The 27,574-nt window shown below is 44.8% G+C and overlaps 1 protein-coding gene across 1 annotated transcript in view; it reads left to right on the top strand.

Moving 5' to 3' along the window:
- Positions 1-26,486, top strand: part of TMEM233 (transmembrane protein 233) — a 38,925-nt gene extending 12,439 nt beyond the window's left edge. Inside the window, exons 2-3 of the mRNA XM_075898137.1 lie at positions 8,834-8,968; positions 23,151-26,486. Coding sequence (XP_075754252.1) covers positions 8,834-8,968; positions 23,151-23,162 — 147 coding nt within the window. The 3' untranslated portion in view covers positions 23,163-26,486. The remainder of the gene's footprint in view (positions 1-8,833; positions 8,969-23,150) is intronic.
- The last annotated feature ends 1,088 nt before the right edge of the window (positions 26,487-27,574 follow it).

Below are 27,574 nucleotides of genomic sequence, written 5' to 3'. Positions count from 1 at the left end.
TGTTCTTGTGCAAGAAGCCGTCAGTATAGACATAGCCTTGCTGAGTACACTGTGAACTTTTTCTACATGGGCTTTTGAGGCTGCCATCAAGGGCCCCATTCACAGGGAAGGTGTGAACTCATAGGGCTAAACTGTGGCTTAAACCACATAGCCTGAATTGGAAAGTACTGCAGACACCACGTGTCTAGTGGGAATTTCCAGATATGTCATGCCTGAGGGAGAAACAAATGGTTAGTGCCTAGATTATGAGGAGGAGCAGAGCGAGGACTGGGTGTGACTTTTCCCATTGTGCTGCTGAGCCAGTACTGCTGGGTAGTCTAAAGGGTTTCCGGGCAGGACATAGTTCTACCATTGTCTTTATGGGCTTGGTTCTGCCACCCATGGAAATCACAACTATTCAGTGAGTAATGAATGTTCTATATGATGTGAGTTATGGTGACAGGATTAGGCACCAAGGGTATGTCTAGACTACATGCCTCTGTCGCCAGAGGCATGTAGAATAGGCCACCCGGCATAGGGAAATGAAGCAGCAATTTAAATAATTGCCGCTTCATTTAAATTTAAATGGCTGCCGCGCTATGCCAATCAGTTGTTTGTCGGCTCAGTGCGCTAGTCTGGACACTCCGCGGTCGACATCAAAGGCATTTGCCAACCTCCCCAGTATGCCTTGTGGGATGAGGTTTACCGGGGAGGTCGACAAATGCCTTTGATGTTGACCGCAGAACATCCAGACTAGCGTGCTGAGCCGACAAACAGCTGATTGGCACAGCGCGGCAGCCATTTAAATTTAAATGAAGCTGCGATTATTTAAATTGCTGCTTCATTTCGCTATGCCGGGTAGCCTAATCTACATGCCTCTGTCACCAGAGGCATGTAGTGTAGATGTACCCCTAGGGAGCACAAGGGCATGAATGGTGTCTATCTCTTGCACCTAGATACAAGGAGGGAGGCTTCTTGAGAAGAGCTATTTGGAAATGCTACTACAGTATTGCACATTTTTCTGCTGGAAAACATTGATTCATTGAAAGTGAAAAGTTTTTGGGGAACATGGTGATTTAGATGAAGTTTCAGTTTTAAGAATCCAACACAGCATTCCACTAATACTTTCAGAGTCTGGTTTCATGTTTCTGGAATAGAATGCTTTGACATACAGGCAGTCCCCGACTTACGCGGATCCAACTTATGTCGGATCCGCAGTTACGAACGGGGCTTTTCTCGCCCCGGAGGACACGGACTGCGGAACCTTGCGGTCCCGCCGCCCGTGTACTTCGGGGCGAGAAAAGCTGCTCCGCGTCTCCCTGGTCTGCAGACCAGGAAGACGCGGAGCAAAGCCCCAGCCCCTCCGCAGCTTTGCAAAGCCTCGGGGGAAGCCAGCAGCGGGACAGCCCAGGCGTGCCTGGGCTGCCCCGCAGCCCCAACCCCTCCGCGGCTTTGCAAAGCCTTGGGGGAAGCCGGCAGCGGGACAGCCCAGGTGCACCTGGGCTGCCCGGCTGCCCGAGCCCCTCTGCGGCTTTGCAAAGCCTCGGCGGAAGCCGGCAGTGGGACAGCCCAGAAGCGCCTGGGCTGCCCCGCTGCCCGAGCCCCTCCGCGGCTTTGCTCCTCGTCTTCCTGGAGACCCCCCAGCAGACCAGGGAGACACGGAGCAAAGCTGGGGAGGATGTGGGCGGGACCGCAGCGCATCTCCGCGGTCCCGCTGCCCAGATTTCCCTGGTCTGCTGGGGGGCACAGCTAGTGCGCCCCCCAGCAGACCAGGTTTTTCTCGCCTGGGGTAGAGCATCTGGGGCTGCTGGGTTGGTCCTGCAGCGCCGCTCCTCGGCACTACTGGACCAACCGGGCAGCACCCCAGCTGCTCTTACCCAGGTGTCCCCAAATCAGCCGCTGCTTAAACTGATCAGCGGCTGACTACAGGAAGCCCGAGGCAGAGTTGCTCTGCCCCGGGCTTCCTGGAATCAGCCTCTGATCAGTTTCAGCAGCGGCTGACTTGGGGACACCTGGGACAGAGCAGCTGGGGTGCTGCCCGGTTGGTCCCCGCAGCGCCGCCCCTGCAGGGACCTACCCGGCAGCGCCCCAGCTGCTTTGTCCTAGGCATCCAGATTCAGCTGCTGTTGAAACTGATCAGCGGCTGATTCCAGGCAGCCCAGGGCAGAGCAACTCTGCCTCGGGCTTCCTGTAGTCAGCCGCTGGTCAGTTTCAGCAGCGGCTGAATCTGGAAGCCAGTTCCGCCTTACATACAAATTCAACTTAAGAACAAACCTACAGTCCCTATCATGTATGTAACCCGGGGACTGCCTGTATATATTTTAAACAGTCCAATCGGAATTAAATGTTTTGATTGATCCAACAGGAGAAAAATTTTATAATTTTGTTTGCAGACAGTTTTGATTTTTTTTCTCAATCTGTTCTGGAATGAGAGAGAGAAAATGAGCAGAATTCCACAGAAAATGGAAAATCTGGTGCCCACCCAGCTGTTTTTCTTACACTCTCGCTAGTCCTGATGCTCCTTCACAATCACACTCTAGTCCATAAAGTCAAATTCCTCATTCCCTTTCCCAGTTGTGTTCCTCTGAGTTCAAAGACATTACATCACCAATAAATTTGGCCCCTAATGCTTAGTCCGTTCACTGATAAACAGAACATATACGGTGTCTGGCAGATGATAGCCCTAATTATGTTGCTCTGTTTCTGATACTGACTGCTGACTGCTACTAAATCGATCCAAGATTAAACAGCAAGTCCTTGGGGAGCAAAGACTCTGCAGTAACATTTGGTATCTTCCCAGGTCTAAATTGCACTTCAGTAGACTGAGAGCTTTTGTATGAAACCGTAGACAAGCTACCTAATAAATGTATTATGGTATATCACGGAGATGTTTTCTGACATTGTCACATTGACAGCCAAGTTAAAGCTGAATTAAGACTGAGACTACATGTCAGTTCATTGAAAGTAAAAATGGTTTACAAATAAAAAGAATGGGAAGAATAGAAAATCCAAAGTTGAGGTTAAATATAAAAGAAATGCAGAATTTTGAAACGGGTAAATGTCCCCCAGTAAGTCACCCAGCATTAACTGTGGCCACCGATGCCATCTGAAGAAGAAGAGAGCATGGAGGCTATGTCTACACAGCAGCATTATTTCAAAATAATTGATGTTATTCCAAAATAACAAAGTCTGCGTCTACACTACAAGCCCTTATTTCAACATATTGTTGAAATAATGGTGAGCTGGAGGACTTCTTACTCCAACTCCTGTAACTCTCATTTTATGAGGAGTAAGGGAAGTCAAAGGAAGAGTACCCTTCCTCGGACTTCCTGCTGTGTAGACAGCATCAAAAAATGAAATAAGTATTTCAACTTTAGCTACGCAATTGACGTAGCTCAAGTTGCGTAGCTCATTCCAACTTTAGCCCGGCAGTGTAGACATGCCCTGAGATGCCCAATCCTCTGGCTGAGTGCTTTCTGGCACTGTAGTGGAGCCAGGCAAACTTTGTAAATGCCTCACTGATTTGCTAAGCTCTTGGGCAGGGGTGGCTCAGTGCCCCGGAAAGGGGCGGAGCCTAGATTGGAAGGGGTGGAGCCAGGGCAGCTTGCCCTCAGCACTGCCTCGACCACGTGCCCCACCTCTTCAGCGCCATTCAGAGCGCCCCACCGAGGATTCTGTTGGCGATTTAAAGGGTCAGGGCGCTGGGGCCCTTTGAATCATCAACTGCTGGGGTAGTTGCTCCCTTTGCCCTCCCCTTCTGTCAGCAGTCCTGCTCAGCTCCAGAGTGGGTTTCCAAAGGATGGGTGCAAAATTCTTTAGGGAAATGACTGGATTCTGGAGTTCCTAATTTGCCAGCAACTGACTCTTGCATATGCTGGCCCGTGTCTCAAATTTGATCCTGTGCACTAGATCTCACTGAGCTCTTTCATGTAAACCTCCATTGGATGTCTCCCAAGGAAACCATTTTGAATGAGGACACAGCAAAGAGCAGTAGAAGAATTTTTGAACTATGAAGAACACCTTTTTTTTCCCTTTAGTCCTACTGCTTTAAAGCCACTTGTTGGAATAAACTCAAGTTAGGGAAAAAAATACTGACTGGTGGTCACAAAATACATGAATGAGTAAATGCATTTTTACTGGGAATTTTACACTGGGGGGGGGGAACACACTGAGATTTCAATGAAAAGAACAGATATAATTGGGCTTTCCGCCTTATCTACAGAGTAGTAGCTATACTTGAATAAGTGGCTACCAAATCATGACATTGTATATATGTGTGTGTCATACCTGATATATAAACACGTGTCTGCATAAATTATACAGATTATTACGGCATAACTTTCAGAGTACTATGGATTTTCATTATGTTAATCATTAATAATAAAGAGCGGTTTACAAAAACCTAAACAGGGAAAGACCCTGCCCAGAAAGCGTCCTCTTGAATTCCTATTATTGTGTTCCATAAGATCTCTTTGTTTTGCCTATCCGCTGAACCCCACCATAAAATGTTCAGAAATTGGCTTTGAAAATTCAACACAGAAAAAGAGTGAGAGAGAGAGAGAGAGAGAGAGAGAGAGAGAGAAATTGGTCAGGTTCATTTGAAGCATTTCAGACAAGTTCACCTCTTGTTCACAGTGGTGCAAGAAATTTTTTTAGAGTGGGGGGTGTTGAGTGACACCCCCCTTTACACCTGTTTCATTCCCTGCTAATGGTTGCCAACTCAGTGTGTTCCCCCCCCCCCCCCAGTGTAAAATTCCCAGTAAAAATGCATTTACTCATTCATGTGTTTTGTGACCACCAGTCAGTAGCAGAGAGGTTTTTTTCAGGTGACATTAGCTACATTTGGATTCAAGGATTTGGCTGGAAGGGAGTGAGCAGGGAGGGGGACGGAAGAGAGGAGGGAGACAATGAAGAGGGGGTAAAGCTGGGTCAGAGTGTGGGGGAGTCTGGGGTGGAGCAGGGGTGGAGTCACTGGTCCAGGGTCTCCAGCAGATAGTGGGGTAGCAGCCACAATTGCAAAGTTTGCTTCTTTTCTTTTCTTTTCTTTTCTTTTCTTTTCTTTTCTTTTCTGTCAGTTAGCCAGAATATTTTCCCCTCAAAGTTTCTTCTTCTATTTGTAAAGACCCCAAAAGGGAGAGATGGGGGTGCCCCCTCAATACTGTGTCCACCAAAGGCCTAATTTCAGAGGGTATGTCTACACTACCACCCTAGTTTGACCTAGGGTGGTAGTTTAGACATACCCTGACACACCAATTTTGGTTCAATGATTTACGGTCCCACTTATCTCTTATTTACTAGACATGATTTTAACAATCCTTGAGTTTTATCAGTAAGTCTTTTTGTTTGGACTAACCCTGGTTTTTTGTCTTTCTTGTGCACCTTTTTCTCATCAACATTTACTAGTACAGGTTATTGTGAGACTTACCTTGGATGTGAGCAAGAACTGAAACGCAGAGAGCATGAACAGGAAGAGGAATTGACTGTTATTTCTAACAAGTAGCATGAACAAGCATAGGCAAGGGAAACGGGTGTGAGAGGTTCTGCAGCACCCCCAGGTTTTTCACTCAGCAGATCATCTCTATGCCTGGAGGCCAGCCCACTGCTGATCTACTACCTGCTTTGCTAGCCCCTGGCCTCAGCCCAGGGTTCAGCAGTTCACCCATCTGTGGCTCCTCTGTGGGTGGCGAGGGGCTAGGGTTTCTGACCCTCCTGGATCATATGGACTGGACACCATTGCCACGAATGGCATCTAGCTGGTCCTGTTCCATTTCATGCCAGATAGTGAAAACTGGACCTAATTAAAAGCACTAAATTTGGGATTAAAGAATTGTCAGTCACAGTTTTTTAAATATATCCTGAAGTTTGTCCAAGATTTATTTGCAAAAACTTTGTAATAAGGGCAAGTCAGCTGTCCTGCTAAATACAACAATAAATATAACGAAATACGTGATGCACTTCTTCTCTGTTTTATATTTTTTAAACAGTATTTCTAAGGTGATATTATATTTATAATGTACTCTTAAGCCTTTGCAACGTAATCATTTCAGATTACTAAATATTTAACGCCATAAAACAAAGCCATTATTTGAAATTAATCATTCATAGGGGTATAGTATGTTCATAATAATGTGCATTGCTTTTAGAAAAAGGAAAACTAATTTATTTTGTGTGATATCTGTAACAATAGAAACTCATTGGTCCAGCTGTCTGGAAGAAAATGGATTACAGGAGGAATGGACAGGAAGACTTTGGAAGCAACTTTTTTGTGCTATAGTAATTAAAATGTGTATTTTAGATAGGGGTGGCCTTTTGAAGAATTTATTTAAAAGCTATATGTCTGAAGAGTCAAGCATTTAAAGCTAAAGATGAATACTCCAATTGCGCGCCTAAAATTCTATGCAAAGATTGTTTAGAGATGTGATGTTATAATCATCAGCCACAAAATAATGAAGTGTTTAAAGTAAATTTTAAAATAAGGCCCTGTAGACTAACAGGTTCTGAGTGAATATTACAGTAATGCCCAAGTATTTTTGTCAATAAATTCAGAAACTGATAGTATATGTGTCCAGATTGGCAAATACTTGTTAAATGGCTTAATTACCGCTTAACGACTCTTTTAACAATATCAGTGTTATGCTAATAGGTCTGGCAGACTGGAAGGCTTTTTACTTTTAGTTACTAGATGTGCTCTGGAGGAAGACTCACCAGGCTGCCATAGCCTGCCTTGGGAGCCTGAAAGAAGAGTTAGCATAGGAATAGGAAAAGCTTAGAGGGTGGGCACTGAGACCCAAGGAACGCAACGCCTCCCGTTTCCTCTTATATCTGCCACCCGTGTCCTGGACCTCTGTCATTCTGATCCTGATAGATGGCCTGACCAGACAGAGCCAAGAGAATAGCATCCAGATAATATTGCTACCTTCTCCAGCCCCTACTAAATCCTGATTACCACTGGGATGTAAAATTTTGTTATAAACTTGTCCACTCCACTGTGTGCCGTTTTCCTTCCCTACTTTATTTCTTCTCTGTCTTATCCCTCTCCTTTTTCCTCTAGTCTATTAAGAGTCTGGCTGAGCCAGCCAAATGTGTGTATTTTGCAACACTGCTGCAAACCTGTGACCAAGAAGGCTGGAAACCGGACGCAGGTCCCCGAACAACCTCATATTGGCCTAAGTTTGTGCAAGTCCAGAACGTCTAATAAAACCATGCGCTGCCCCTATGTAAGGCTGTATGTAAGGATCCACACCAAAGAGAGAAGCTGCATTTTCTACCTTTGCTGCTTGTTTCTTTCCCCTGTTGTGCGCTTTTCAGTTAGGAAACAGGGTTGGATTCTAACAACAACAGCAACAATGGCTCCCATTATTTCAATATATTTCTCTTACTCTGAGAGGAGTGTGCGTCTTTAATACCATCTAAGAATCTGAAATGGCAGTGTGAAGAGGGCTCATTCTAAAATCTCTCTCCAGCTAAAAGGAGAAGGGAACCAAGGATGTTGTTAAAATGAAAGCCTTCCATAATGATTTACACTTCAAATGTGTGAATTGTTTTTCCTTACTTTTCCTGTATCTGTAAAAAAGGGTGACAACGGGTTTTTTTACTGGTGTGTTTGCTATGGTATTAAGTAGGCTGAGGTCTCTGTAAAACCAAATCTGAACTGCATCATGTCTGGACAGTGAGAAGGTCAGGTTAACACCTTTGACTTTTGGACCCTTTTATTCCATCTGAATTAATACAATAAGGCTGTGTCTACACTGGCAAGTTTTTCCGGAAAATCATTTGATTTTCCGGAAAAACTTGCCAGCTGTCTACACTGGCCGCTTGAATTTCCAGAAAAGCACTGACGATCTCATGTAAAATCATCAGTGCTTTTCCAGAAAAACTATGCTGCTCCCGTTTGGGCAAAAGTCTTTTTCCAAAAGACTTTTGCCCGAAAGGGCCAGTGTAGACAGCATAGTTCTGTTTTCCACAAAAAAGCCCCGATCGCGAAAATGGCGATCGGGGCTTTTTTGCAGAAAAGCGCGTCTAGATTGGCCACGGACACTTTTCCGCAAAAAGTGCTTTTCTGGAAAAGCGTCCTGCCAATCTAGACGCGCTTTTCCGAAAATGCTTTTAACGGAAAACTTTTCCGTTAAAAGCATTTCAGGAAAATCATGCCAGTGTAGACGTAGCCTAAGTGTAAACAATACCTGAGATGCTAGTTTTCTTTTAACTTTGGGGACTATTTCATTGCTAATGAAACAACCCGTTTCTACTCAGGTGAAAATCACAATTCAAATAAATCTTAAAAAGGGGATTTTCTAGGATGATGCAAGTCAGTAACACTTGGGAGTGAAAGTGAGGAGACTTGACTCAGTTGATGACTTAGGTGTAGCTACTCATTGAGATGAAGGCTTGTCTGCCTAGGCAGTTAGTCTGGTCTAGCGGTAACCGCTTAACTATGCTGATTAACTCCATGTGTGGATAACAAAATGGCTTAAATGAATTTGGAATACGGCATTCTTATTCTAAAACAACACATGGAGTAAAACAGGAATAATTATTCCACTTTAAATTCACAAGCTATCTCATTCCGGATTAATGTTTGTGTTGACAAAGACTTTAGAGTTTGACAGTTGAGACTGAAGATAGCCAAGAATAAGCCCTGAAAATTTATGAAAACAGAAAAACTGGAAACCATAATCCCATGTTACACTGAAGTGCTTTGAGTATAAATATGTATTCTACAGACAGTGTTTAGTATTCTGAAGTCTTGTATATGATCCCAAAGGCAGGGAGCTAAACTTAATGGAAATCAGTGGAACAGAGGGGAGGAGTGAATTGTCTAATAATAGTCTCAAACTCTGTCTTTGTTCTGCAGGCTTTAAATAGTTATAGTCAAGGAGACATAGAAGGATCAAGAAGACTGGGCCGCAATGCACTCTGGGTTGCTGTTGCATCAATCATCATCGGCCTTCTGATTATTGGGATCTACTGCGTAGTACACTTCACAACGGTAAGCAAAGCTTAGTCATTTCCAATACAAGTCGTTCCTCCTTGAACAGGAGTTCCATTATAAGAGATTGACGACTATGACTGATTGACACTCTTCACAATTTTCATGTTCTAATTCATGGGTTCACTCTCATCAACTAAAAGAGAATTTTTTTGTTATTTAGAATTAAAGGAGGTGATGCTGTCTCATGGTTAAAACAGAGAACTGGGAGTTAGGCATACTGGGTTCGCCTCTAACCTTACTTACTGGATGTGTCTATACTGCACCCCTAGCTCGAAATGAACTATGCAATTTGAGCTATGCAAATTGTGTAGCTTATTTCAAATCAATTTTGAAATAGCTTATTTTGAAATTTGGTACTGTCCTCATAGCACTTATTTAGAAATAAATTGCTCTTCTGAAACGTCCCTTACTCATTGTGGAATAAGGTTTACAGGGACATTGAAATAGCAAGCCCATTATACTATGAAATAATGGACATGCGCAAAAGTCACAGAATAGCTATTTTGGGATCCCTCTGGGATCCCTAAGAAAGTCACTTATTACCCATGCCTCAGTTTCCCTTCCTGTAAAATGAAAGGCATTCGCTCCTCAGATGCAAAATTCTAGTGTGTAAAAAAAAAAAGAAAAAAAAACACCACATACAACTCTTAGGATCAGAAAAGAGATACTGCGTCTCCTGTAACATCTGTCAGACAGGAGTAGAGATGTGATTACTGAACCATTTTTTTTGTATTAATTAACAATAATCATGCCCAAAAGCAACCACCTGATTTTCATTGCCTTGTAGCCCTAATGTCATTCTAAAGTGATTTTCCCAAGCAGAGGAAAGTTTACAATGAGAACAGGCCAGAAATAATTAGTACAACAATATATTCTCTTCAGGCTGGGCAATAATTTGTTCTTTTTCTGTTTAGCAATGTGCATTCCTCCCAGTTAAATCTGTTTATTCTTAGCTACCCTCTACAGAGCCCCTTCCTTCCCCAAAGCATCCCAAGTGTTTTACAAGCCTGTTTACAACCTGTAAAGTGAGAGCACCTCTTTCACTACTGAAGCATGGCCATCTATGGGGAGTGGAATGCAGTGGCCATTTAACAGTGCACAACCACTTGAGACAGAAAAATGACTGACGCGAGAAGTTAAGGAAACAGATTGCCGTTACATAAGAGACTGGGGGCAGCACATCTCTGTGTATGAAAAGTGCTAGGGGGACAGGGGCGTAACGATGTAGCTCACTGGAAGAGAGAACTCCAGCAGCTCAGTGCTTTTAGCAAGATACTGAGAAATTGACTCTTGTACTGAGTCACAACAAAAAGTTTCCTTAGAGATCACCTGTCCAAACAATCTCCCCATCTGGCCTTGCTTGTCTTGAAATCTGATTAGGTTCACAGATTAAGGCAGTATGGTTCATTGGGTTCCCTCTTCTCCCTATCTGCCCGGCCTCTCCATTTCTTCCCCTCCCCTTGCTCATCATCGAGGAATCTTTTGACTGAGGCAATAGCTCTTCTCCTTTGGCTACGTCTAGACTGGCATGATTTTCCGCAAATGCTTTTAACGGAAAAGTTTTCCATTAAAAGCATTTTCGGAACAGAGTGTCTAGATTGGCACGGATGCTTTTCCGCAAAAGCACTTTTTGCGGAAAAGCGTCCGTGGCCAATCTAGACGCGCTGTTGCGCAAAAAAGCCCCGATCGCCATTTTCGCGATCGGGGCTTTTTTGTGCAAAACAAATCTGAGCTGTCTACACTGGCCCTTTTGCACAAAAGCTTTTGCGCAAAAGGACTTTTGCCCAAACTGGAGCAGCATAGTATTTCCGCAAGAAGCACTGATTTCTTACATGAGATCGTCAGTGCTCTTGCGGAAATTCAAGCGGCCAGTGTAGACAGCTGGCAAGTTTTTCCGCAAAAGCACTTGCTTTTGCAGAAAAACTTGCCAGTCTAGACACAGACCTTCTTGTATAATGAGAATGTGCAAACAGAAACCACCAACCTGACCTTTTGCAATAGCCACTTCTTTTTCACTTCCCAACCTTCATTTCCTAATCTGGTAACCTCTAATCTCTCTTCAGGAGAAGTCTTTCCATGCATCTACTCATCCTTGTTGCCTTTCTTTGAACCATTTCTATTTAACACTAGCCACTTTTCAAGATGAGGGTGCCCACAGTATTTCAGCAGACAGTGTAACCATGATGTACATAATAGCATTATAATAATCTCCCTATTATCTGTCTCACTCTTAATCCCTCCAGCCACCTGCAGCCTGGTTCTCATTTACAACTCATCACAGAAAAGGACCAGTGTGGGGAAAATAGCTTTTATGCTGACTTTAAGGCCCCTTTGTACTGGAGCAAAGTAGCCTGGTGTTTGCTTTATTTGTTGGCTTCTGCTATGGATGTATTCACTGAGCTGTGCACTAGGATGTGTATTGTTTTTCTGACAGGTCACAGTTAATATGGCAGCATGTACAAGTAGCTGCACTTGTACTTTCTAGTGTGCATTAACTTGTGTATAGCAGTACTGGATACCACTTGTTGTCATGTTGTCTCCTTGTCAGCAAACTATTCAGTTCTTCACTCTTTGTGAGATGTGACTAGCCTGAATAAGAACATAAGAAGGCCATACTGGGTCAGACCAAAGGTCCATCTAGCCCAGTATCCTGTCTGCCGACAGTGGCCAATACCAGATGCCCCAGAGGGAGGGATCACAACAGGTAATCCTCATGTGATCCCTCTCCTGTCTCCAGAAACAGAGGCTAGGGATACCATTCCTACCCATCCTGGCTAACAGCCATTGATGGACCTAACCTCCATGAATCTATCTAGCTCTTTTTTGAACCCTGTTAAAGTTCTAGCCTTCACCACATCTTCTGGCAAGGAGTTCCACAGGTTGACTGTGCGCTGAGTGAAGAAAAACTTCCTTTTATTTGTTTTAAACCTGCTGCCTATTAATTTCATTTGGTGACCCCTAGTTCTTTTATTGTGGGAATAAGTAAATAACCGAATGATTTTGGTTAACAGTAAATTTTGCCCCTTATGGTTAATCTCCTTTCTAGATATTTAATAACAAGTATCATTATGTATCCATTGGGCTGCCCTATGACTAACCTCCTGCAAAATTCCTCCTCTTGGTTTATTGTCTTGTAGCCAATTTCTAACCACTGACAGCACTTCTCATGATGACTTGGCTTCCTGAAGAGCTTGTGAAGGATTTCACTTGGGCATTAATAAAACTTGGGTAAACTATACCTAACCCACTATTTTGCTCCTAAAAAGCATTTGAACAGATTAGAGAGCAGTAACTTTTCCTTACAGAAGCCAGGCTGATATGTATGTTTGGCTCAGTGTTTTATAATTAATTATTTCTTCATCCAACTTACCTGTTCTTGGCCTAACTGATCTGTAATACTCAGGATCACTCCTACCACCTTTTTAAGAGTACTACCATATTTGCTACTCTCTGGTCCATTTGCCAATTTAACAAGTCTCTGGTTTTGGTCGTGGTCCAGCCCCTTCATGCTTAAGTCCTTTCAAAATGCCTTGGATTAAAACCATCTGGAGATTTGCACTTTATGACAGGAATTTTCAAAGGTCCCTAACTCCCTTTTGTATTCCACCCATCTCCATTAGGCCTCTTCATAATCCCTGCCACAGTTATCGATTTGGTTCAACATCTTCTCTTCCTCTCCCTCGCCCACAGTCCCTCGACATAAACATGTGCCCAGGCCCACAGGAGAGGAAGCAAGCCCCTTGGCCAATGGTTGGATCAGAGTTATAGGAAGGCTCCAATGTTGTACACTACCAGGCCATCCTCAGCTGGCCTAAAAATTCAGGCTGGAAAATCCTAATAATGGAAAATTGGAGGTAATGATGGTAGCAATGGTAGAGGGGGAAGTGAGGAAAATTCCATTCCAGTACAAAACAATGACAAGTATTGAACTTCCAATTAACTACAGGACATAGAATCCTAGAATTCTAGAAGTGGAAGGGACCTTGAGAGATCATCGAGTCCAGTCCCCTACCCTCATGGCAGGACCAAGCACCAGCTAAATACTCACTGACAGGTGTCTATCTAACCTGCTCTTAAATACCTCCAGTGATGGAGATTGTACAACCTCCCTGGGCAATTTATTCCAGTGTTTCACCACCCTGACAGTTGGGATGTTTTTCCTCATGTCCAACCTAAACCTCCCTTGCTGCAGTTTAAGCCCATTGCCTCTTGTCCTACCATCAGAAGCCAAGGAGAACAGTTTTTCTCCCTCCTCTTTGTAACACCCTTTTAGGTACTTGAAAACTGCTATCATGTCCCCTCTCAGTCTTCTCCTTTCCAAACTAAACAAGCCCAATTCTTTCAGTCTTCCCTCATCCATCATGTTCTCTAGACCTTTCACCATTCTTGTTGCTCTTCTCTGGACCTTCTCCAATTTCTCCACATCCTTCTTGAAATGCGGTGCCCACAACTGGACACAATACTCCAACTTAGGCCTAACCAGCGCAGAGTAGAGCGGAAGAATGACTTCTCGTGTCTCGCTCACAACACTCCTATTAATGCATCCCAGAATCATGTTGGCTTTTTTTTGCAACAGCATCACACTGTTGACTTATATTTAGCTTGTGGTTCACTATGGCCCCTAGATCCCTTTCTGCCGTACTCCTTCCTAGACAGTCGCTTCCCATTCTGTATGTGTGAGACGGATTGTGCCTTCCTAAGCAGAGTACTTTTGCATTTGTCCTTATTAAACTTCATCCTGTTTGCCTCAAACCATTTCTCCGGGCGTGGACCCCACTGATCACTCCTCCCTACATCTCACTTCCTGTAGCCACAATCCCTGCCCTCACTAGTCTGACACTTGGCAGGCTCTGGTTCAAACCCCAGCTCTGCCAGAGTTCCACTGGGACCTGCATCTCTCTGAGCTGAAGTTCTCTGACTCCTGGGACAACAGCCCAGCCTGGCTGCAGAGGAGACAGGGGAGGAGTACTCCGTCAAGACAGTTAGGTGACCACATAATAAGCTCAAGAAGCAGTTATGCTGAATGCAGTGGCTGCTCCCCCGGGGGCAAGTTCACCCTGGGCTTGGGTAAATGCACAGTTCTTCTCTTCCTGCAAGGCAGACAGATGTGCTCCAAGCACAGAGTGACCTGCTCCCTGCTCCCTGTGGGGACAGACAGCACCCCTGCCAACTGGAACCAGGGCAGCTTTGTGAACTGGCTCAATGAAGGATATCTTGGATCTCTATAGGCCCATAGCTACTCATACAGGCGCTACCTGAATATAGTCCTGGTCAGCATTCCCTGGAAGCTGAGTCATTGGGCAGCTGCCCAGGAGACATTCCAATACTGCCCAGCTGATTAGCAGAGTGCCCACAGACTATAGCATGTGTTTCTATTGGTGGTGCACATAGCAAAATTTATTCTGCACATGGGTGGAAAAAATTAGAAGGAACATTGGTGCTGGCAGCCAGTAAACCCTGGGAATGGAATCTGATCCCAGTCCACTTGGAGCTTCTTGGGCATGTGGCCTTGGATAGGAGTCTTCCACTGCTGTTTGGGCTCCAGGCCTGGCTTCTCCTACTGCCCCCTCATATCACCATCTGCCATGTGCACAGAGTGCGGCTGCAGTTCTGAGTCAAGCAGTTTCACACCCACTGTGCACAGAAAAGTTGGCACAGAGGGATGGGGTGGAGAGGATCATGCCCACAGCTTCTTGCACCCCCAGTAGTGACGGGAAATTGGTACTATTATCCAGCCCTGCTGCTGTGTTTCTGTAGCACAAGCAGGAGGCTCCAAGTGAGGTCATGTGCTGCCACCCGAAGCCAGTCCAAAGGGCCTTCGCTGCTGAGCTGCTGCCTGCCAGCTGGGAACCAGCTCCTGTAATTGCTACATTAAATACTTGGGAAGTGTTTCATATAAATAAAACCACCACAAAGGGTGAGAAGGAAGAGCTGCCCCCTTCTCTAGGACCCAGAGCAGAGCAACAACAACAAAAAATAACCAAAACAGACCATAAGCAATAAAGCAAAATTGATAGGTTGGCCAGCTCTAAGCCCTGCTAAGGGAAATATTGGTATTACTCAGGGAATTCCACTTCAACTTTAAAAGGGGAGTTTCTTCACCCTGCTTGCTATTTGATACCTTAACTTCAGCAGGGAAAGAGATTTAGTGGGTGTTTTTGGAATTCCTCTTGAATTTTCTGGCCACTGGTATGGAGCGTGGCTGTTAGGAGCACAATAGTTTGCCATTCTCTGTGACAGACTGCGGCCTCCTATGGACCTGGACCTGCAGAATCAGGCTGCCCCCGGGCCTTACAATTCTGTGTTTTGGGCAAGGACCTTGGGCTCCTGCAGATGAAAGATCAGGCAAAAGTTGGGAAGAACTGGAGCATGCCAGCAGACTGAAAATAGATCAGGGGGACTGGTAGATTCAGAAGAGACGAGCTCTTTATGTTTCAGTGAGCTGCTACCCTCAGAGGAACCCTGCCCTTCTCTGCAGAGCCTGAATATTCAATCCCTCTGAGCCCTGAGGAAACAACCACAGGGAGGCTGGCCCAAGTATGGTGGGAAATGTCTAGAGCCGGTTTTCATGGTTACGCTTTACCAGGAGGCAAGTACTGAGCCAAGCTCTGGACTTGCAGGTGACGCTCAGAGCAGAAGCTGCTCTGTAAGGACAGCACTTTCTCTTGAAGGGACCATAATGGGGCTCACTTCTTACTGCTGGGGCTCCTCGTTCCGTCACTTGTCTGGGGACTAACTCTCAACTGTACTGAGGCTTCCTGATTTGGTTGCTTGCTTGTCCCTCAGTCTCTCTTCTTTCTGGATTCAGGTCATTCTCTCTTCATCATTTGGTCCTCTGGCCAGATCGCACAGTGTTCCCATCCCAAACTGTCCCAGGCCTCTCGACCAATTGTCCCAGGCAGTCCTGTGATTGACTGTTCGGTGTGTGCCACGTACCAGTGACTGGCAGGGGAACCCAGACCCACCCACTAGTCTGGGCTGCAGTCCAGGGATGCTACGCCCAGCCACCATTATATGCGAAAGATCCAACCTTGTTGCTCTTTCTCTCGGCTCTTTCCTACTTTTCTGCCCTGTTGTCCGACCCACTCCTGGGTTACCACTGGGGCCCCTTCCGTTCCCCAGGGCTACTTCCCCTTTCAGCTACTTGCCAGAGTCCATAGTGCAAGGTGGGATTTCAGGGTGCACGTTCTGCCTGACCTTCTTCCTTGTACGGAGCCACCTCCCCTCCCCTCTCCTCTTGGAAGAGGCGGCTCAGCTACTCCTTGCAGCCCTCCTCCTCCCACCAACTACTTCTCTTTATGTGCCTGTCCCGGCTCCGCCCCCAGCCATTTGGCCTTGCCAGTCCCTAGCTCCCCTCCAGCCACAGCCTGCCAGTTAATGGGCTGACTTTGGCTCTTGAAGCCATGAGCAGAGTGGACACTCCATGGCAAGGACATGTGGGAAACATCCATTTGATGTTGGGAAATAAGATCTGACAGGCAGGACGAGGCATAGCCTGGTGAAGGGAGTATGACATTTCTAAACATGATGTTTAATAGGACACTAAGCTCTGGTCTACACGAAGGTGTTATTTCAAAATAACTCCCTTTATTTCCAGATAACAAGCAGAGCATCTCCCAAAATAACAGTTTGGTTCTTTCAAAATAACAACTCCTGCGTTCCACGAGAAATAACGCTTATTTCAAAATGGTTATTTCAAAATAGGACTCCACTGCTGCTATTTAGAAATAGCTACTCCCCAGAGTCATTGAAAGTAATTACGCCTTAGTAATTACTCCATTGAAAGTAATTACCCTCCTGGGGCTGTAAGAGGAGGTAGCATGTCCTCATTAAGGGAGTCTGCCTTGAATTAATTTCGAGGCTTCCCTGTAGTGTGGACGCTATTTCAAAATAGTTATTTCAAGAGCTATTATTTCGAAAAAAGTTATTTTGAAATAATTTCCTAGCTTAGTGGTTTACAGAAAGGGCATTTGCCAGGGGACCAGAGGGTGGCAAGTTTGAGCCCTGCCCTACCCACCCTGGGAGAGACAAGGACTGCCAAGACAGGATAAGAGATGTCTTGAAGGTAAGGAGGTGGGGTGAATAACCTGAGAGGCTAAAGCACCCCACAGTTAGAAGTTTCTGAACCAGCACTCCATCTGCCCAGGAATTAGCCAAGCTCTGGGGTTGACTTTAGCTGAGTTAATGAATTTCACAGCTAATAAGTGTTGAATGATGCCTGCTTAGACTCACCTTTAAATGTCGCAGGGAAATAAAACAAATGCACAAAGTGTTTAGATCCCAAATCTTTAGCAGAATACAGACATAACTGCATGATGTTGCATTTAGTTTCTCAATTCACTGGGTAACTCTAGAGAAGATTGAAGATCTCATTTGACCCAATCCCAGCCTCATATAAATCATTACAGTGTTGTGAAGGCCAAAATTATAATAGGGTTCCAAAATCTAGATACATTCATGGAGGATAGGTCCATCGATGTCAGGGGTGGTATCCTTAGCCTTGTTTGTCAGAAGCTGGGAGTGGGTGACAGAGGATGGATCACTTAATTATTTCCTGTTCTGTTTTGTCCCTCAAAAGCTCCTACTATTGGCCACTATTGAAAGACAGGGTACTGGGCTACATGGACCTTATGATGTATGTTCCTATAGCCCCATTGAAATCTGTAGCTTACTTGTAGTTATGCCAAATAAAATGTTGAGTTTTGGTTTCCATATTTTCATGATTGATATTGTCACCATTGAATTAATTGCACACACCTAGGACTTGATTATCTCCATTGGAGCAAACTTTGGTCTATGCTTTGGAGCCAGTGCCAGTTGAACCACATTGACTACTGAATTGGGGCTAGTCCCAATGTACAAAAGGCCTAACAAAAGCTGTAGGATAAAGAAGGATCTTCCTTGCTATATCTTGTACCGTCTGCTGTGAGTTTCCTTCTCTGCGTACACTACCCCTTCCACTCCTTCGGTATGTAACTGACACTCACACCGACTTGCTAAAACGTAACTTAAACCACTGCTTACCTCACCACCGAGTTTAGCCCCAAGTGTGAAGCTAAAGGCATTTTATCTGACAAGGCTTAAGTGAAAAAAGTTGTGTTTGCTCTGCAGGAGCCAATACCTGTGAAGACTAAACAGTGTTGGGAGATATACTACTCACTGTGATTTAGCTATAACTGTGCTGTAATGGGCTTGAGCTACAGTCCACTGAGGCCAATGAATCTTTCCACCAACTTTGGTGCAGCCTAGCAAAACTCTAATCTCTGTCCCAACTAGAGCAAACAGGGATTTTCCTTTGGTGCAGGTGACAGAGACCTTGCTCTGTGGAGCAGAGGGTCTGACAGCTGTGGGAGTCAAGGCGGCTACGGATTTCATTCCGGTCTCACTAGCTTCAGTGAGAACTCAGTCGCCTGTTCTCAGATTCCAATAGTGAAATGTGGGATTCTGCCATTTCCCAGTGTTTTGTTTTTTAAAAGCATATTCATTTGTCATGTTTATTCTGTGAGCCAGTGGGAGCCCCCAATCCCTTGCTCCCGATTCTGTGAGTAAACTGTGATTTTTTTAAAAAAAAATAGCCTTTTAAAGTTTATTTGTAAAACCACTTCAGTTTGACTCTAACATGTACATACCAGTGGTGATGAGGGTGCTGTTGGGCACAGAGCTAGAGATCAGATTTATTTTGTTTTCCCATTAAGCACTGAAACATGACCATTTCTTTGATATGGATCTCCCAAGAGATCCAGTAATCAAAGTACATTGGAGAGAGCTGAATAGAAATGTGGAGAACCATGAAGCACTGATACAGCAAAGTAAAAACACTCACCCAGCTGTATATCCCTGACTGTGAAACACAGACTGCCTGAGGGTGAGGAGGGATGGCCAAAGTACTAAAAGGAAAGGATGCAAGCTGTTCCTGCCAATGGCCAGGCACTCAGAGCCCATTTCATTCACATCAACAGCTCATCCTCCCAATTTGTCAAGAACGGAGCTGCTGCCAAGAAGCCGGTCAAGTTACCAGCCGGAGGACGCACACAGGAGGAGGGCAGTCTGTATTCAGCTCCTTTGGAATTTCATCCCAACTGTTAGGGTATTTTAACATTCATGCAGAGGGGTGTGACCTTTCAACTCTTCCTTTTTAAATCTCTGCTTGGAGGGAGCTTCACCCCATGCAAGTCCCAAAGAGCTTTCGGGAAGTAACCCTTTCTCCTAGGTTACTTCCTGAAAGCTCTCTTATCTGTTGCTATATCTTCATAAGGAAAATACAGCAACAGTCAAGCTTTCCAAAACCACTGAAAGTACCAGACCTTCCTTTTCTTTTGAACATTCCCCGGGCCTTAGAGATCCCACAGACAGTATGATTTGGTGTTAGGCAATCTCTGATGGAAGGAGCAGGATTAAACAGCTATGCAATTTGCTGGGCACAGTGCATACTGATTGCTTTTCCTACTCTTTTATGAATTACTCTTGAGAAGGAAAAGACACATCCCAATCATACTTCCATCACATTTTCCACTCACGGATCTCAATATCTTATACAATCATGAGGGAACAAAGCCTCATCATGGCGCACGGTCCATGCAGCCTGTGGCAGAGAGCTGGCAGACTCTGGTCTTGCTGAACTTACCCAAGCACTCCAAAAATAGCTGCATGGACAGCGCTCTGAAGTTGCTGCTCAGGGTGGCTCCCAGGTTCAGCAACTTCAAAGTGTTATCAGCAGAGATATTTTTAGAGTGCGAGCATGCATCCCTTGACCCAGGCGGAGAGGCTCACTGCCGTGGGCTATGTAAACATACCCCTAGTAACCCTGTCAGTATCAATATTATTATATTCTCCATGTGCCAGAAAGGGTAAATTAAGGAGTTGCGAGATGACATGACTTGCCTGCAGCCACACAGCGGGTCTGTGGCAGAGGTAGGAACAGAACCCAGAACTTTTCACTCGCCGTTCTGTTCGACCATGCTACCTCCTTCACCACTGGTGTCACCATGACATTATCCGCACATCCATCCCTCCACCAGGGCTGACTCGAGCCATTCCTGCACCCCGGGCAGCGGGCGTGTGACACATGCACGGCTACGCCCCCGGGGCCTGATTGTAGCTCTAAGGGGCACCACGCGGCCGGGCGCGTGGTGTCCCTTTCAGCTGCCATCAGGCGCCCCCCATACGTTGGTGTCCCAGGCAGCTGCCTGGCTAGCCCCCAACTTAATCTGGCCCTGCCTCCACAAATACCTTTTCCCATCCCACAGTCATTATGTTAAAGGTATGTATGAACCAAATGACAGTGTTGCAAGAACACTCTGAGGCTAATGTTATCAGGATTCTGACAGGAGAGTAAAGAACACACCTAGGGCAGGGTCTGCAAAGTTTGGTAATTTATTATTATTTATTTGCATTCCTGTAGCACCTAGGAGCCGTAGGCAGAGACCAGGGCTCCGCTGTGCTGGACGCTGAAGGCAGCCCTTTCCTCAGAGAGCTTCCAGTCTTAGGCACAAAGATTGCAGACAGGCAAACAGGCATCCTACAATATGGCCTGAGACATCCCTATTTATTAATAGAGTGGCCTATGTAGCCCGAATGCCCAGACTTGTGAACTTGGCAGCCTGCATCTCTATATAGAAGATGAGGCTGGCTGCATCCTGCTCTGTTTTCCATAAACATTGCCCTATGTCTTGGCAGATTGACAATGAAACCCCATTGGGCACAAATTGGGTACCCCAGCAAAACAGGGCAATCTTGGAAGTCCTTATTTAATTTTGTCCAGGTACCGAGAACTGCAGAGAATCCTCTGTGTCCCTTCTCAGGTAGCCTTCTCTCCAGCCTCATCAGATTTAAGAACAACCCTGGAAATTACAGAGCAGTCAGTTTAACTTCTGTGCCAGGAAAGATAATGGAGCAAAAAATTAAGGAAATCATCTGTAAACACCTGGAAGATAATAAGGTGATAGGTAACAACCATGGATTTGTAAAGAACAAATCATGTCAACCCAATCTGATAGCTTTCTTTGATAGGATAATGAGTATTGTGGATAAGGGAGAAATGGTGGATGTGGTATACCTAGACTTTAATAAGGCATTTGACATGGTCTTGCATGATATTCTGATCAATAAACTAGGCAAATACAACTTAGATGGGGTTACTATAAGGTGGGTGTATAACTGTCTGGATAACCATTCTCGGAGAGTAGTGATTAACGGTTCACAATCCTGCTGAAAAGGCATAACAAGTAGGGATCCACAGGGCTCTGTTTTGTGATGGGTTCTGTTAAATAACTTCATAAACGATTTAGATATTGGCATAGAGAATACGCTTATTAAGTACTAGATGATACAAAGCTTGGAGAGGTTGCAACTGCTTTGGAGGATGGGGTCATAATTCAAAATGATCTAGACGATCTGGAGAAATGGTCTGAGGTAAATAGGATGGAGTTTAATAAAGACAAATGCAAAGTGTTTCACTTAGGGAGGAACAGTTCATTTCACACACACAGAATGGGAAGCGACTGTCTCGGGAGGAGTACAGCAGAAAGGGATCTAGGGGTCATAGTGGATGCCAAGCTAAATATGAGTCAACAGTGTGATGTGGTTGCAAAACAAGCAAACTTGATTCTGGCCTGCATTAACAGGAGTGTTGTGAGCAAGACATGAGAAGTCATTCTTCCGCTCTGCTCTGTGCTGGTTAGGCCTCAGCTGGAGTACTGTGTCCAGTTCTGGGCATCACATTTCAAGAAAGATGTGGAGAAATTGGAAAAGGTCCAGAAAAGAGCAACAAGAATGATGAAAGGTCTAGAGAACATGATGGATGAGGGAAGACTGAAAGAATTGGGCTTTTTTAGTATGGAAAGGAGAAGACAGAGGGGGACATGATAGCAGTTTTCAGGTATCTAAAAGAGTGTCACAAGGAGGAGGGAGAAAAATTGTTCTCCTTGGCCTCTGGGGATAGAACAAGAAGCAATGGGCTTAAACTGCAGCAAGGGAGGTTTAGGTTGGACATTAGGAAAAAGTTCCTAACTGTCAGGGTTGTTAAACACTGGAATAAATTGCCCAGGGAGGTTGTAGAATCTCCATCACTGGAGATATTTAAGAGCAGGTTAGATAGACATCTATCAGGGATGGTCTAGATGATGCTTGGTCCTGCCATGAGGGCAGGGGACTGGACTCAATGACCTCTTGAGGTTCCTTCCAGTTTCTAGTGTTCTATGATTCTATGATTTCCCCAAATAAGAACTGAATAAAAACTGATGACCTGTTTCCCTGCAACTTGTGTATGGCAGGGACCCTTTCCATTTTGCCCTTTCCATTGAGGACCAGACATAATCTTCCCCAGTGCCCAGCTATAAATTTGCTAACAATTAAACACAGTCTGAGGCTGCATTTATTATTTAGGAAGGTGCCTCCTCCATGCGTGGAATCTCCTTTATGGAGTTCCTGGGGCAGCTGCTCAGGGGAGACATGGAAATTTGTCCAGAGAAAAGGGAGCGATAGCAACAGACAGCCAAGCATCCTTGAGTATCCCTTGAGTATTCTTGTTAGTCTTTAAAGTGCTACATAGTCCTGTTTTTTGTTTGAGTATCCTGGTATCTCCAGGAGACCTTTGGAGGAGCTCTGAGCTCTGAGGGCCATGCCTGCCATTTCTTTGGGGGCGGAGGGCGGCAGGGGCAGGCTGGCCCTGCCCCCAACACATGAACTGGGAGGACTCTCTGAGTTTTCCTTCCCACCGGAGGAGCTATCAGTCCCTGAATAAGGACCTTGACAACCCATAATGCATTGTCACACTATCACACATTGGTGTCACTGGCAAACCCATGTTCTTGCCTGGCTGATCTTTACAGTTTAAGGAGGAAGAGCGCCTCTTGCTCTTTTGAAAATGAGGACTGATCCTTTCACAAACGTTAGACTGTTTCCTGGCAGTCGGGAGCCGCTAGCCTCCGCTGATGTAGGTAACCCTGATTAAAAATTCAGGCCTCACTGAGAGTAGGCCAAAGCCAATGGAAACATAATGCTTTGATTCAAAAGGTATTGAACCACTAATCCACTGGGATGTTTACTTAACAGGAACAAGCGCCATTAAATAATGCATCCATTAGGCCTGCAGAATGAATAATTTAAACGTAGATCTCTCTCTCTCTCTCTCTTTCTCTCTCTCTCTCTCTCTAAAACACATATTTTTGTGCCGTTGCAGCATGCTCTCTGAAGACCTGGACTGAGCATGAAGGATTATCATCATCTAAATCTCTGGAAAGGAAAAGTGTGAAGAAGGGGGAAAAAATCCTTCATTCCAGACTGTTAGATTTGACCCTCCAAATCCCCGTCTAGAGGCAAGTTGCTGGTGGATAAACTAATAGTCCAACGTTAGTACATCAAAGCAGTGTGACCAGATGTGCAAAGTTATTTATTTCTAAAATAATCTTGGCATAGAGCAATGTACACCCTCCTGTTCTACTGTACTGTGGGTGCTTGGCCCTTAGTGACTGACTTTTCTTTCTCTCTTACATAGAGTGTACCCTGGATCCATGGGTGTTCACTGGCTGCACTTAGTGACACAAAACCAACTCGTCTATACTGTTTACAGCTCATGATTCAAGGCCTCATCCAAATCCCAGTGAAGCTAGTAGTATGACTCCCATTGACATCATGGGGTTTTGGATTAGGCCCTGAAAGATTTGTACAATGTTTTAAAATTGCCTCAGCATAGAATCATGCTAAATAATGAATTTATGGTCAGTTTTTACCTGCCACAGTATCACCTGAACCTGGAGTTCTTTCCGAGTCATCCTGAGTGTTTTAGTCTTTCCCCTTGTTTGGGGTTTTTTTTTTTTCACCTCCCAAAGGCTGATTTCAGTCACTTGATGATTACACAAATCTCTTGTGAGTTTATGCGCATTTTCTCTCACATCTGTTGTCTTCTCTTGTTGAATCACATGTACTGGCTCCTCTCCTCTGCACCTGAATGTATTTCCCCTGTAAAATTCTTCTGCTCTGTGTCTGGAACAACATTTGCTCTTTTTTTTTTCTGGCAGAGTAGCTGCATATTAGTTAATGTGCTTGTCAATCTATTTTTAATGGTGGGGTTTTTTTAGCAAATCAGTTCAATGGATTGTGCTCCACCTTCACTAGTGTTTGTGTCTGATTCACCATCTCATTCTGCCATGTTAGTTTGTATGTCAGGGCACTTGGTAGAGACAGATCCTGCCATCTTGAGTGACGCTGAGTAGCACTGGAGTAATAATACAACGGCCTGCTTACAGTGCGAGGTACTCCTCCACACAGGAGGAGGGATGTCTACACATTCCAGGGCAGAGAGCCTCTCAACCTAGCTCGGCTCACACTAGCCCCGGAAACATAGGTGTGTAGAGAGTGCTTTCAAGTTGCAGCTAGAACTAGGGCTTGAAATCTGAATCCTAAGGAGTGGGCCATGAGCTATGCAGCTGTACCCTATAGGGACAGATTCTGCCTCTAAACAAATATCAGAACCCAGGATAATACAACTTCATTTTTATTAGCTTAAAACTTAAGAGCACACATGCGTAACCCAAATAAACAGTGCTCCAGAAGGATGAAGTGGTTAACAAGGAGGGCCACCTTTTCCACTGAGGTAAATCGTTGACTTACCATAGTTCTGTTGGCTTCAGTTACTATTTCAGCTTCTACTCACGCCCCTTCTCCTCTCATTCGCAATGGTGTAAATCAGGAGCGAATGCATTGAAATCAATAGGATTTTACTGGTGTGAAACAGGCATAAGCAAGAGGAGAATCATGCCTGGAATGAGAACAATCATGCTATTACCAAGGGATAGTATTCAGAAACTATCAAAGCACATATCCAACAACAGAGCGTATTTTCTGTGCACTGAGGTTAGGTTTTTAGCAGAATTGTACTGTGGAGTTTTTTCTTTGTTTCTGCCATCATGATGGTCAAATTCTGTTTTTTTCATTGAAGTCAGTGATGTAAATTCTAGTCTTAATGACACCAGTATGACCCTGAGTCATTCCACCAAAGTCAGTTGATTCACTCAGGTTTTACATTGTTAGAATTTAACTAATTGGGAGTCGGCGTGCCACTGACTTCAATGATCCCAGGGACTGTCCCATTCTGAGCATTTCTTAATGATTTTTGGATACTGTTTCACTCATCTCAACTGTTTTATAGCTTGCATTATTATCAGGTATAACAAAATTGTCATTGAGAGGCAGAATAAACTTGGTTTTAACTAATCACATTCACAATGGTGTGTGGGAAGTGTCTTTCCTAAGTTTCCTTGTTGCTCATTTTTTAAAATTATTGTTATTTTAATTATTAGTTTGTCTTTTGCAAACCACTTTGGACAAATTAGGGTTCGGAATAAAAGAAACCAGACTAAGAACAAAGCATGGCCTGGCTCAGTTGGTGCTGCTTGCCCAGTCCAGGGTGAAGAGGCTCTTGTGGTCTGTTTTCACTGCAGCTGTAAGTTTTAATTATTGCTTATAAAATAATCCAGTAAAAGGTCAGTACCACGACTGGCTAGTAAGGGTTGAACTCTGTTCTGTCTGTCATTCTAGTGTAAAGTCAGAGTAAGTCTATGGAACTGAGAGGAGTTATTCTTGGTTTACACTAGGATAATCAGGAGCAAAATTTGGAGCTAAGTGTCTGCTTTACCAAGTGCAGCAAAAGCCTCAAATGGTGACACCTAGCAAGACTGAAAGAATACAAAATGCCTCGTTTAAAAATCTTGGGTCATATTCTGCTCTCATTTTCAAGGGTGTAAATCTGGAATAGCAATGGAGCTATACCTGATTCCTATAATGTAATTGATATGTTTTGGCCCATTAGTGTTAACATATTCAGAGGTCATTAGTGATTGACGAACAGCAATGGTGAATGTGTCCAGCCAGGAAGAGCAGCTCATAAGAAGACTGCAAAAAGTCCTTCAGTAAGGTTAGATTTCAGTCTCATTTGCCCTGGTAAATCCCAACTAAACTCCACTGACAGTAGTTAGCCCAGATTTGCACCGAAGTAATAGAAATCAGAATCTGGCCCTAACATTACAAAATATTAAAGTGCAAGGTAGTGAACAATCTGGGCCTTTGCTCAGAGGCTTTGAGGGGGGAAAAATCTCAAGGTCACTCGGCAAGGCACCAAGTGGTTTTCCAGAGTGCCTAAGCAGGATTGAAAGCAGGGGGATTTAGGCACCTACTCTGCATCTGTGCTTTTTTGACACCTAAATATTTTGGCGAGTCTGTCCCTTAATGTGACTGGAAGTCGGGACCCCTACAAAAGGGGCTGACCTACATTCTATTGATTTGTAAAAAAAACCACACAGACTTTTATATGAAGCCATTTCAATCACGCGAAAGGGGGAAGGAAGAAACCCAGCAACATTCTGTTTGTGTTTTGCTTTCCTGATGTACTGCTCTTGCTCTTCATTTAGTCCTGTATGTTCTGTAACGCTGGGCAGTCCTAGGATTGTCAGCCATGTTTGACAGCCAGGGTGTGTCTAAACTACATGGCTCCATTGATGGAGCCATGTAGATTAGGCTGATCGGCAAAGGGAAATGAAGCCACGATTTAAATAATCGCGGCTCCATTTAAATTTAAATGGCTGCCGCGCTGAGCTGACAAACAGCTGATTAGCTGTTTGTAGGCTCAGCGTGCTAGTCTGGACGCTCCCGCGCCGACCTGAAAGACCTTTATCAACCTCCCCGTTATGCCTCATAGGATGAGGTTTACCGGGGAGGTCGATAAAGGGCTTTCATGTCGGCAGGGGAGCGTCCAGACTGCCCCGATCTGCCAACAAACAGCTGATCGGCAGAACGGGGCAGCCATTTAAATTTAAATGAAGCCGCGATTATTTAAATCGTCGCTTCATTTCCCTTTGCCGAACAAACAAATCTACAGCCTCCGTCGACGGAGCCATGTAGTCTAGACATACCCCCAGTGTCCAAGCAGCCTCTTCCTTCTCCCGCCCCAGCAACCTCACTCAGTCCATACCAAAAAGGAATGTGCCACTGCAAGGCTGCACCACTCACATTCAGTGCCTCTTGTAGGAAACCCTGAGAGAAAAAGTGGTGAAGCATGTGGGTGCTGAACACAGCCGAACCTATACTCACCAATGAGACAGCAGCTTTCAGCAATTTGACAGAAGAGGCTGAAAATATAAGGCTAGTGCTTGCTTCTCCCTGGCAAAACCTTCTGAAGGCACGGCCCACCCTCCATCCCCCAGTGTACAAGTTCTAACATATGTTACAAGGACGAGGAACTGGCCGATGAAGGCCTTCCTTACAAGGCACAGTCCTCATTAGCCACCCAGGCCTGAAACACTGCCAAATTGGTGGGTCCTCCATCCTCACTCTAAAGACTCTTTTAATCCTTATAGCCCGAGCTGCTAACCAAAAATGTGGGTAGGTCTCCCTTCAGAAGAAAAAGGACAAAAATGTGGGGTTGTTCAAGTTGTTCCACTTAGGAGGAGAAACTGAGGGTAGAATCAGATACCTTCAGATACCTTATTTATTTACAATAAATTCACAAAATCCTGTTTCCCTGAATACAAGATAGACCCAAACTATAGGAGATAACTTTCTTACTCCCAGCCCCAAACCTCTTTTAGCCAGCTTTCTCTTTCTCTCTCT

Source organism: Pelodiscus sinensis, chromosome 15 (assembly GCF_049634645.1).
Source record: "Pelodiscus sinensis isolate JC-2024 chromosome 15, ASM4963464v1, whole genome shotgun sequence".
Lineage (NCBI taxonomy): Eukaryota > Metazoa > Chordata > Testudines > Trionychidae > Pelodiscus > Pelodiscus sinensis.
This window is presented reverse-complemented; position numbering and strand designations above follow the sequence as displayed.